A 12,463-nucleotide genomic window follows, 5' to 3' on the forward strand; every position below is an offset into this window, starting at 1 on the left:
TTTGGAGACAAACAAAACACAAACGACGACAAAAAAAAGGAACGTGAGGATCATTTAATGCCAAATCGGGAGTGCTAAGCAAGCACAGAATTGTGTGTTTTACCTGCAGGAAACTCTGGCTGGCGATGATAAGGGCTAGCTGGGCACCGAGATCTTCTGGGTGGGCCTGACTGCCTCTCATTCCCTGCACTAGCTGTGGAATATGGTCTGCCACGGCCTGGAGAGCATCCACAAAACCAAAGTCAGGTTTGTTTATTTCAAATTTGCATTCTCTTGTAAATAATTGTACCCACAATACCTTGCAGCTGAACACGAGCTGCTGATGTGACATGGTGTTCTTATTGGAAGCAGCTGCATTCTGGGCGGCGGCAATGGTCTGCGTCGCTGCCGCTGCGGCTTGCTTAGCTGCATTCTGTTCCAGACAAATAACATGATGAATTATAGCATCAATAATTACTAACACAGGAAATAGCGAATGTGGACACAGGGGTGGACTATTACATCAGGAAGTGCTACACGAGAAAAAAAAAGTAGACATTGGCATGGTAATAGAGACTGGCATGGTAACGGATATGGCAATGTTAAGCTGTGTTTCCACCGAAATTACCCAGGGCAAACTTTTTTTGCCCTAGACCTGTTGCTAGCCGCGTTTCCACCGCGGTCTAAAGTACCGTGAAGATTAGGCAAATAGTCCTGTGATGAAGGACTGCGTGCGACTTTATAGTTCCCACTGGATTTCATCCTCTGAATTTAAGCTTAATAAAGCCTGAACCTCGTCGTCGGTCCATCGGCCGTATTTTTTAAACTCCATTGTTGATTCGAATAGCAGACGACTGTTACTGTACGCACCGCAACAGATGGTGGTTGAATAAAATACTGCGTGGAGTCAACCAATCAAAATGCAACATGAACTCAACCAATCAGCATGTTCAGCGCCCAAGTCCCACCCCTGAAAGTTCCTGAACTTTGAAAAGGTACTACCTCGCGAGCAGGGACTTGCAGAGGGGGAAATATTTACCCGGAACTTCATTTAGACCCTGATTCCTGCGGTGTAAACACACCGAGTACCACTCCAAAGTTCCTAGTTCCTGCGGTGGAAACGCGGCTTTAGTGTATTTGGTCAAGGCGCAAGAGCAAGTACAGAGACTTGCTACTGCCAATACATTCACAGACATTGCTGTGAGCATGTAAGACATGCTGCTGCTGCTGTACATCCGTAGCAGATCTATACAGGTGGAGCTGGGGAAGGAGGAGGGTTTCTGAAAGCGCGCTGCAGACTGCTAACAGCAACACTACCAGTATTTGAATGTTGAGCCGCAGCTCATTGGCCACTGATGCAACAGCAACCGATCAGCTGCACAATGTAGATGACGATCGCTACCAAATGAGTAGGGACTTATCAGCCTGCGCCATCTAGAGTTTAATGCCAGAACTAGGTATATATTTATTTCGTTAAATGGCAGCCTTTACGTTTTGACAATCGCACTAAGCCATATCACGATTCATGCAGCCCTATTATCTGGTATTACACTGCACAGGGTTAGATGTTGCATTAATCGTACAAAGACATGACTGTACTGAGTGGTCGTACTTCATTACAAGTCCAGCAAGGATTGTAGAGCATATCGGGATGTTTCTGGGACTGAAACGCACTCAGTCGCACTCGCAATATATGTCCATCGTACAAAGATTTAGCAAAAATTGCCAACATGCTACACTTTTCAAGTATTAGTAAAAGGCAGCGAGGAAAAGGAAAAAGGATTCTTTGTATAAATAAATAATATTCCATGTGTGAGGACGGATGATGGATGCAAGCAAGATCCTCAAGAACAAAGCCATCTTTGTTGATGTGAAGAGACCAAACAGAACCAGAATGCTGAATTCCACTGGCCGAAACTGTTGGAAACTGGAAAAATACCCGCTATGGAAACTGGACTGCTTTTATTGCGTCTTACAACACATACAAGCTGATAAAAAGCTACTGCTTCCATGCTAATATGAGTCTCGGTCTAAACTGACGCAAGAGCAAAAGAACATTGTGTAACCATACTGAGATCCATGATGGATGAAAGAAAAACTATTTAATGTGCCCCTATTATGCTATTTTAAAGTTTCCTAAATTAGTTTTAAAGGTCTCCTACAACAGGTTTACATGCATCCATGGTAAAAAAAAACAACAACTTTAAATGTCTCATAATATACATTTCAGCATCACTTCTTTTCTCACAGTGTCTGAAACATTTAGAATTTTTTTTCAGTCTCTCCAAACTCCTGTGAGAGCCTACTCTGCTCTGATTGGTCAGATGGCCCAGTCTGTTGTGATTGGTCTACTCTGCTCTGATTGGTCAGATGGCCCAGTCTGTTGTGATTGGTCTACTTTGCTCTGATTGGTCAGATGGCCCAGTCTGTTGTGATTGGTCTACTTTGCTCTGATTGGTCAGATGGCCCAGTCTGTTGTGATTGATCAGATGGCCCAGAAATAAATAATTAATAAATATTTATATATTTACACAAATATAAGTAGCCCAAAATTATACCAACTGAAAATCGACACAAGGATAAGTAAATTAAGAAATATTTTCATTTTGGAGAATGGTTTAAAATCCATTTTTACGTTTCATTAGTGTCTTCCACTATAATTTACTACGTTCAAATCGCGTATTAGACGGCAGGAGCAAACACGGAGAGGACCGCTAAACGGGAGGTGGGATGATAATGCATGTCCTCACCTCCAGTCGGTGAATGAGTTTCTTTTTGATAGCATTCTGAGCGGCTGCGTTGGTGGCGACCCGTAACCCTTCAGCAGCCTCTCGCAGCCTCTGCTGCTGGTCTTCATTTTCTGGGTATGCGGCTGCCCCCTGCACAGATACAATTCAGGTACAATTACTGCATTACTTTCATGTACTTTACCCACTTCTGTCAATTGGTTTTAATAGCGGGCTACATTACTCTATATATACAGTTAACATGCAACATTAGCTTGTGTTGGGTCATTTTTCTCACTGCAAACTTTTCATTATATGCTGTATACTGACTAATAGTTTAATGTAAAGTGAGGTATTTATGTTTAAATTAAAATAAGGTTTAAAAACTTAAAAACTAATATTTTTTGTCAGATACAAATGTCAGAATAACGCTAAATAACATCAAATTTTTTAATACATATCCACAGTAATGAGAAATAAAGTTGCAGTTATAAGTAATCGTAATTATGAGAAAAATGTAAAAGTATGAGATATAAACTCTTTATTATTAAAATCACAATTATGTGAAATAAAGTGACATTTGAGATGATAATGCCGCAACTATGAAAAATAGTCTCAAATGTGAAATATAATATAACAGTTATGACAGAATGTCACAATTGCTTTTTTTACTGTGATGTGGAATACATTTTTCATAAAGTAATATGCCATATTGTTGTTGCATGACCTAAATTGCATGCTTATTCAGCAAGTGTTATCCAGCTAATTAATCAAATCCCTTCCCAGCTGTTAATTAATCCAATTTTGTGTAAACATATATTATCCCTGACTGTCCAATCAACTAATAATCAAGATGTTTTAGCATTATATTATTATTTTTTATGATTTAGTCATACAGTATATACCGTAGTCACATATATATACTGCATATTACCTCCTTTCAAAACTAGTAGCTAATATGCCATTTTGAAGCCTTGGTGTTTCGCATCGTTTCATTTTATCTTCTTGCTTAATGGTTAAACAGAAAGTGAAAGGCAATTCTCAGAGGACAAAGTTGTCACAGATAAATCCCAGACTCGGTCAGCCCTGTGAAGGGAAATTTGTCAGCGACAGCAGAACTCTCGGCTACGCCATCCGCACACTTACAGCGCATTACTAAACATTCAATGCAAAGAGGAATTGGGGGCCGTCTGCTCCATCCCTGTTACCAAGGAAACCGTCTGTGGCGCATTCCGATTCTTTACATTTGATAATGGCATTGATGTTGTGATTAATGTATCATGGATCAAATGTGCCTAACAAGCCATAAACCAGCATTTCATATGTCTGCATATTAATCACATCCTGGCTATTTATACATCTCTACGTTGCTGATGAAGATCGACAATCAATTCAGTGGTCCATCTCATCATTAGTCAAATCTAAATCATGGCTCAGGGCTCTTTCAGGTATCAGAGATGAAACACTGATGAGGAGAGGAAGCACATTTTACAGTGTGGCTGCTGATTCTGGGTCCTGGATAAAAAAAAAAAAATGTAAATGGGGATAAAACTACCTAAATCTAGCCAGAGCGTTCTTTTTCTTCCTTAAAGATCAGGTTAAAATTTGATATAGTACTGAATTAATGAATGTATCATGGTATTACTGTGATATGCCAAGGTAGTCCAAAAAATAACATGGTAAAAATAACATGGTATTGTCATGGTATAGGTATAAGCATAATGTAGCCATGATAGATGTTCAAAAAAAATCCCCATGTTCTTAGTACGCCACACATACAAAACCATGGCTGAAACAACACGCTTTTGCACAACACATGTTAAAAAAACAGGTTATATGGCTCAAAACAAACAAAACAAAAAACAAAACCAAATCTACATTTACATTACATTACATTAATTCATTTAGCAGACACTTTTATCCAAAGCGACTTACAAATGAGAACAATAGAAACAGTTAAACTATAGGTAGTGACCCTTCTCAGTTTAATCCAACGCATTACATGTGAATTTAAGCTACTTAATTTTTTTAATAATAAAATGGAATAGAAGAGAAAATGTTAGTATTACTGGATCAAATCTAACCAAAAAAAGAAAACAAAACAAATGCAACACAAACAAAACAACCCCCCCCCCCCAAAAAACAACAACAACAACAACAACCCAAACCAAGCCAAGCCAAACCAACTGTAAAACCAAACCAAACAAAACCCCAAAACCAAACCAAACCGAAAATCACAACACAAAACAAACAACCCCCCCCCAAAAAAACAAACAAACAAAACAACAACAACAACAACAAAAAAACAAATCCAACACACATTTGGTGGAAATTTCATTTTACCTATACTTTTTTTTTTTTTTACGGTAACAAACCATGGTACATGTCTAAACATCATTGTATTTTTTATACTGTAAATGTCGAGGGTGTATCTTGCTATAGTTTTCATACCTTCGCAGCTTCCACCATTCTGGCAGTGGCATCGGCCAACAGCTTGGCAGCCGCGAGAAGTTTCTTGGAATTATCCACATCGATTTCAGCCTCAGCGTCAGAACGCATAGCATTCACCAAGTCTGAGGTGGCCTGGGCCAAAACCCGCGCCTGTCGTACCATTTCACCTGTAAATGTGAAAATAAGTGTTATTTAAACACCACAATATAAGCATGTTGTGTGGGCAGATTCTTATATTTCTTCAGAAAAATCTACCGGCATATTCTTGGCTCCTTCTATAGTATGTTCACCGTCCTTGACTTCACTCTGGAAAAAAAAAAACCCTGACAGCCATTCCACGTTTCTTTGATGTGTGTGAATCTGGCACAGCTGAAGCTGTTCTCTTTGAAAATCAATCTTTCTGCATTCTCTCTGCATATCACTTCAGGAACTGAAGCGCTCAAATGGTTGTGCACCCGCGTGACCCCAAGTACATCATTGATCAAGGGCCCTTTCAAAAAGTGTGCCTACTCGTTTTCCATAAATGGACTCTGTATTTCCCGAACACCTACACAGATCCAGAAATACAAGCGTTGACAAGATTATCAAGGGAGAGAGGTGTGCGCAAGGGGTGTTTCACCTCTCCAAACGTAGGATGGATTCAGAGTGAAAATAGTAAGCTTGTTAAATCAACAGAATTCACCCCTTTTACTTTAGTTAAATGAAAAAAAAAAAAAAAAACGAAAATGTAGGATTGGATTCGATTCACCAGGAAATGAAAAGTGGGCTTTTCATAACAGACCTGAATGTAAGTTTGCAGCTGAATGTGGGCGACTTTTGAAGTACCGCCATGCTTAAGGATGTTTGTAGACTTGGATGTGCAGACTGGAGGTCAAGTTCTCTTTTGAGAATATCTTGATGTATTTAAATGGTAACGTATCTTTTATAAACATCGTTATTGCAGTTATTTGCATTAAATTGGTGCATCAACAACACTAGCCTAAAACAATACTTAAATAACTGTTTGGCCGTTGTCTGCTGATATTTACACATTTGATCTTAAACGGTTATTAGTTCTTTAATATTGCGTCTAATGATAATTGGCACAATTTGGTTGGCCTCAAAAAAAGCACCCAACAAACGGTATTCACAGGAAAAGCAACGTATTTATGTTTTGATAATTACTATTTTATTTTATTTTATATGGTTAAGCTAAACCTTTCTTATTTGAGAATATTTGAAATATTTACAAAAAAAAATTCTAAAGGATGAAAATGAATTTGTGACCATTTTAATTGCAAAACAACTTTTCTTACATAAAATGACACAAACAACATCAGTAATAATTAATTATTAAAATCATATTTTGTTTTTATTGTAGTCTACTGGTCATTTAGTTACTGTTTCAAAAAACATAAAACAATTTAATTTGGTTCTGCATATCAGTTAAACAAAACAAAAAAATCCATCATAAAGTAATATTCACTAGTATTAAGTATTAACTAATGTTAAGGTTGTGTGGCTTGAGTGATGTCAGCGAAAAAGTAAAGTTGTTACAGACGTTGAGCAAATTATTACATGAAAGAATGCAAAAAGTAACGTTTCTTTTCTTTTGAATAACATGCACTGATGAATCATGCACTGTACGAACCGTAACCTGTATTAAGAAATTCAATTTTGGGTTCCTGTTGACTTTAAAGCAAGAGAAATCTTTGATGATGATGACGATGATTTGTGGGTCCAGGTCGTTTGTCACGTTCCATGTTTTACTTGAACATTTGCAGACAACCCCACTGGCACCTTTCGGCATGTGTTTTTCTTTAAAAAGTTCAAAGACAGTGTGTGTGTGTGTGTGTGATTGAGACCAGATTTGATGCTCTGTAGCGGTTTTATATGACATGTTTTCAACAACCTCGCGGGCCTAGAATCTTTTGAGGATTCTTTAGACTTACGGCCATAGCATAACAAACATCTTCGGTTTTGAAAACGGCTTAAAAACACAACACAGACCGCAGACAAAACAACTTTTAGGGACCTCACTGAGACAAAATAAACTGGGGGTCACATTTTTCCAGAAAAACAACAGCACTGGAGACAAGATGCAAAAGCTGAGCAAAGCTAGCAAGCTAAATATTTGTCAGTGCATTATAACAGAGAATTAAAGTTGCTTGTGGGTCACTAGAAGTAGGGCTGCCAGCCGGTTAGCGCACAAAGACAGCTCCAAAATGAGGCCAGGAACACCATCAAAACTGTGCAATTCTGAATATGGGAAAGCTAATCCTATTGTGTCACAGCACAGATATGCTTTGTTTGGACGACGAGCCTAAAAGATATTAAAGCTCTCTTGTGTATTACTGTATGCTTATTCGACTTTGATTTCCATTTATTAAATAAATTCTCTGTATCCTGGAACTGTTCTACATCCTGTGGCACAGGCCCATCTATCGCATTTAGAGGTACTTTCTAAGGCAAAAATCAGCATTTCTAAAGCTCATATTTGTGGTTAGGGAATTCAAACAATCCTTTAACCGCAAGTAATAAACACACGGGCACAAAAAAATTCTGCATCGTGCATGATAACTTAAATTGTGCAGCTTGTTGAGGAGAAGTGTGCTATTACTTATATATAAGAGTTCATCCTTATGTTTTTTGGTGGAGAAAGAGGGCAAAGACACTATTAAATGACATTATACCATGGTCTGTCTGAATGCTCGATTCTGATTGGCTGGAAGGTGGACAGTAAAACCATTTAATGCACAGTTAGTTCCAAGTCAGTTTAATCACCGCTCTATTTTAACGTGCTGTTTGCATTGAAGAGCACTCACGCGCACACCCGTACACACACACACATTATATTTTTTAGCAAGGATGGAGTTACATCGCAATTTTTAAGTAATTAAACTCATAGCTTATAGAGAGAGACGCTGAACAGACACAGGTACGAATCTCTCTCTCTCTCTCTCGATAATTAATTCAAATAAATGCTATAATTCATTCAATCAAATAAATGTCTTATTTGAATCTCACGCACTACTTTATCTCTTTGTCTGATTAAAAGCAGGCAGAATGCTAGATCTAACTGATGAAAATAACCGTCAAAATATTGTGCTGGAAACATCAATAACAGCTTTAAGTTGTCAATGCTGGCAAATGACCATGGTATAAGTGGTATAATCCACGGCTAGCTGTGCATTAAATGATTTTACCCGGTTCTTTACCACCACTTCATGCATTAAAATCGTTTAATGCACAGCTAACCGTGGATTATCACTTACATATTATGCCTATTAATACATTTAAGGTCATATCTTAGACTTGTTTTTAATTATATACATAATGTCATTTATTTATATACATAATGTTATAATTATATAGGACTGTCTCACCTGCGTCCCCCATTGAGGTGAAAATACTCTCCGTTACAGTCATGATGGTGTCAGTGGCCTGGTCGTAGCGTCCGATTGGCTCTCCGCAGCTGGCGTAGTGGCGCACGTGCTGCAGCAGATCACTGAGGGCCTGGCTGACCGCCCCGGCCGCCATGTTCACCTGTCGGAGCAGCTCGCCCTCCTCTGAGGCGCCGTGGCACGCCTTCACACACCCCTCCACGGACCGCTCCACCAGACGTCCCGCCTCCACCAGCTGCTCCTGACACACCGGCGAGGAGATGGTGGGGCTCACCACCTACAACAATCACACGTGCACCCAAAATAGAGACTGCGTTCAGATTCAGAATACCATACAGAAAGTGTAAGGGAATGTGTGCGTTTCTTAAAGGGATATCTCACCGCTGGAAAGATGAATGTGTATTTAAATTGGGTCATTTATGTAGTAGAAATGTGAAATTATTTTAGAAGTTGGTGCCTTCTAGACTGAGAAAAGCCAGAAAATGTATTTTTGGCTCATGTGGATGAAAGACAACAACTCCCAGAATGCACTTGCTTCGCTGCCTTACGAGGCCACTCCCAAGCCACGCCTACCGGTTACAGAGGGCAGTGTCAGAAGAAATGATACAACTAGGCTACTAGTTGTCTCGAAACTGAAAAGACGCCGTTTTATCGTGAGATCCCCCTATGGCTGGGTTGAAAACATGCGGAACTAGCTCCTACTACTGGCTGTAGTCTCTCGCCTCTGGCCCAAAAAGCCTCCGATGACGCAGAATTATGATTTTTGCGTCATCTGACTTTTTTTTTCCAGACACACAATACAGAAATCACTCGTCTCAGGGGGACATGAGGGAGGGAAGCACGGTCATTCGAAAATACTACCGGGTTTCTACTGATACAAAGCTTAATGCTAATCGGTGAAGTATCCCTTTAATGATGAAAATACATTCTTAGAGCTGAAATAGTGAAATTAATGATACACATCTTTATTATCATGGCATGGTAGTGGTCAACTTATGTATCGCTGATGAATCATTTAATATTTGTTGTCGCAAGCCAGATTTTTGATGGTATAAAGTTACACAAGATGATCAACCAACAACATTATGTTTCTTAAGTATGGTTATCAAAATAAAAATAAAAAAACTCACTGAAATTCATGTTTCATAAATGTACTTCTTACTTTTTAAATCCTGTCCAAATCAAATGTGGCTGTGTTTTTACTCACTCAGCCTCTTTTCAAAGTTTTAAAAGGAGCAAATTACCTATAGCTTTTTTTAGGTTATGCTGCTGGCATCCCAACATAAAGATTGAATGATTCCTGATTTAGAATGAAAAAGAATATTAAACCAATAAGGTATGATACTTATTTTAATTAATTATGCTTATGCATTGGGGATGTTCTATAGTCTAATGCCTTCATTTGTGTGTGTGTTAAATTTTTTACTCCCCATTTCTCATTAATTCCTATGGGGGTCAAATTGCCAGATGAGGGAAGGATTTGTACTATTTTTATTATAACCACAAAAAACTTGTGGAATCCACTAAATATTTTTGTGTACTCCAAGTTCAATTGTGACAAAAGTCACAAAGTCTTGTACCAATCGGATGAACACAACATTTTTTAAACGAAAAGAAAATCTTCAGGTCAAGGTCAAAATGACAAATAACCTCAAAAAACATATAAAAAAAAAATTAGATCATCAAATTCCAAGTCATGAACCCTTTAAAATAAATTGACATTTTTTAAGCAAAGTAGAGATAATTACAATCATTAAACATGTGACATTATATTTCCTTACATATGCATCAGCCACTCTGCTTTCTGTTAACCATTTAATTTTGAATGAAATGTTCAAATATATACCTTGCTCTGTATCTATACATCTAGACAGATGTCTTCTAGTTAACTTTCATTATGCGTAACGAATATGAAACATACCTTAGTGCAGGCCACCAGCTGTGAGGTGGAGAGCGCGCACTGCGTGGCGGCGGTAATGACTCGGTTCTGGAGCACCGTGTCCTCCGCCACCTGTGCCACGTTCTTAGCTTTCAGCACCAGCATGGCGGCGGCATTAGCAACGGCTTTAGCCAGGTTCATCATGATGTCCTGAAACATATTCGTCATTCAAGCAACACACTGTGAAACAACCTGGCCCAGACTAATGAATGAAATAAACGCAAGGATAGAGTGTAACAGAATAAAATAGAGGGCAATAAAACGCTCTCTGAGGCTAACTGACTGTGACAACATCACATAAACCACACTAAATCAAATTTAACGTGTTGAAAATGGGCACTAAAGTGTTTACCACAAGCGAAAACTGCCTTGCCAAGAAATAATGAGACATGGAGCATGTGATTGGCTGAGGGATTTGGCATTAACCAATCAGTAAATTCAGGCAGAGCGCAACAGTTGAGTTCAAGTTCATCCCATTCCCATCTCATTCATAAAGACATTTTTTAACAATAACATATAAACCTTCAAGACAGACCTACCATAAACTTTGAGATTAAGGGATAAAGTTGTTTTTCCTACACCTGTCAACATCTTATACATATGTATATACCTGTATATTTTATAAATTCAATCAAAAGGGAGTGGAAAAACGTGTTCAGATTGCAACTCATACTCTATGTGAAGAAAATCTCTCTCGTGTTAAATTTAGGGCAAGTTAGCGCGACAATAACACACAAGAAAACGTGCATGAACATCAAAAGGTATGCTGAAAAATACAGTACAACTTATCGGAATGAATCATGTCTCATGTAATCGCATAATCAGTATGTCAACCGCAGAAAGACGTCGATAAAACAGCTTAATGTTGCATTTATCTCAGGAAAGTTTTCCAATGTTCACAATTTGTTAGTTCGTTATAAAACACTAGAGAGGAGTTTATTTACTGTGAATTATTTATGTATGTTTGAATAAATTTGTTTATGAACAATTTGAGTTGCATACAAATTATTACATATGAAAATAAATAGCAGTTGAATAGAATTGGGCTCTGTGTTTAATTTTAACCTCTAATATTTTTTTTTCCTTAGTATCAGTATCGTTACCGGTATCGGAGGAGAAATTTAGTATCGAGTAGTTTTTTTGAGGAACATAAAAATGAACATTTTCTCATCATTTTCTCACCGTTGCCCTGACTTAGTATGCAACGAAAATTTATATAAGGAAAAACTTATAGCACAATTATCCATACATTGAAAGTGACCACAGCTATGAAGCAAGATTTTAAGTTAGTAATGACTTACATTTCAGTCTGTTCCTCATTTAACCCTTGTATGGTGTTCAGACCCGTTTTCATTTTTTATCAAAAGAAAAATGATACGATTAATAATTCTTTCAACCTCAGACTCATTGGCCTTTGCCATTTTCTGTAACGAACATATATCAGAACACATTTTCAATGACCACACACTGTACACCCCCCCTACACATTTATATTACACAAAGGATGTTCGGGTCCACTGGACCCGGGGCTAATAAAAGTGTGGCAATTTTAGGTCCTGTGTACCTTTACTCTGTCCTCCTCCTGTCAGGGCCTGCTGTTATTGTGTGTGTGTATGTGTGCGAGAGTGAGTGTGTGCGTGCATGTGAGAGAGTGTGAGTGCAAAAGTGAGTTTTGTTTCTACCCCTGCCGTTCCCGCACAAGGTTGCAATTCTTAAATGTGATCTAACAAAGGTAAAGGGAAAATATTAACCATATATGCAGTTTATATTGCTTGTAATTTGGATGAAGTAAACATCTGTTGAGTATTTTAACATAAATTGTTTGATTATGTTGAATTAAAAACCCAAAAATGCAGCGGGTCCACCAGACCCATGAACACTGGCTGAATAACAAAAATATGAACACCACCAAGGGTTAAAGCTATAGATATATTGAATGACTTCAAAAGACTTGAAATATAGTGCATTAGACATATTAACAACTT

General features: G+C 38.2%; 1 protein-coding gene across 2 annotated transcripts in view; it reads right to left on the reverse strand.

Moving 5' to 3' along the window:
- Positions 1-12,463, reverse strand: part of tln2b (talin 2b) — a 152,956-nt gene that overhangs the window by 51,174 nt on the left and 89,319 nt on the right. For both annotated transcript variants that reach the window (XM_082159833.1, XM_082159834.1), the window contains exons 18-23: positions 10,461-10,628; positions 8,522-8,816; positions 5,157-5,323; positions 2,730-2,858; positions 299-412; positions 104-217 (exon numbers count right to left, since the gene is read on the reverse strand). In XM_082159833.1, coding sequence (XP_082015959.1) covers positions 104-217; positions 299-412; positions 2,730-2,858; positions 5,157-5,323; positions 8,522-8,816; positions 10,461-10,628 — 987 coding nt within the window. The remainder of the gene's footprint in view (positions 1-103; positions 218-298; positions 413-2,729; positions 2,859-5,156; positions 5,324-8,521; positions 8,817-10,460; positions 10,629-12,463) is intronic.

Source organism: Leuciscus leuciscus, assembly GCF_965113295.1.
Source record: "Leuciscus leuciscus genome assembly, chromosome: 25".
Lineage (NCBI taxonomy): Eukaryota > Metazoa > Chordata > Actinopteri > Cypriniformes > Leuciscidae > Leuciscus > Leuciscus leuciscus.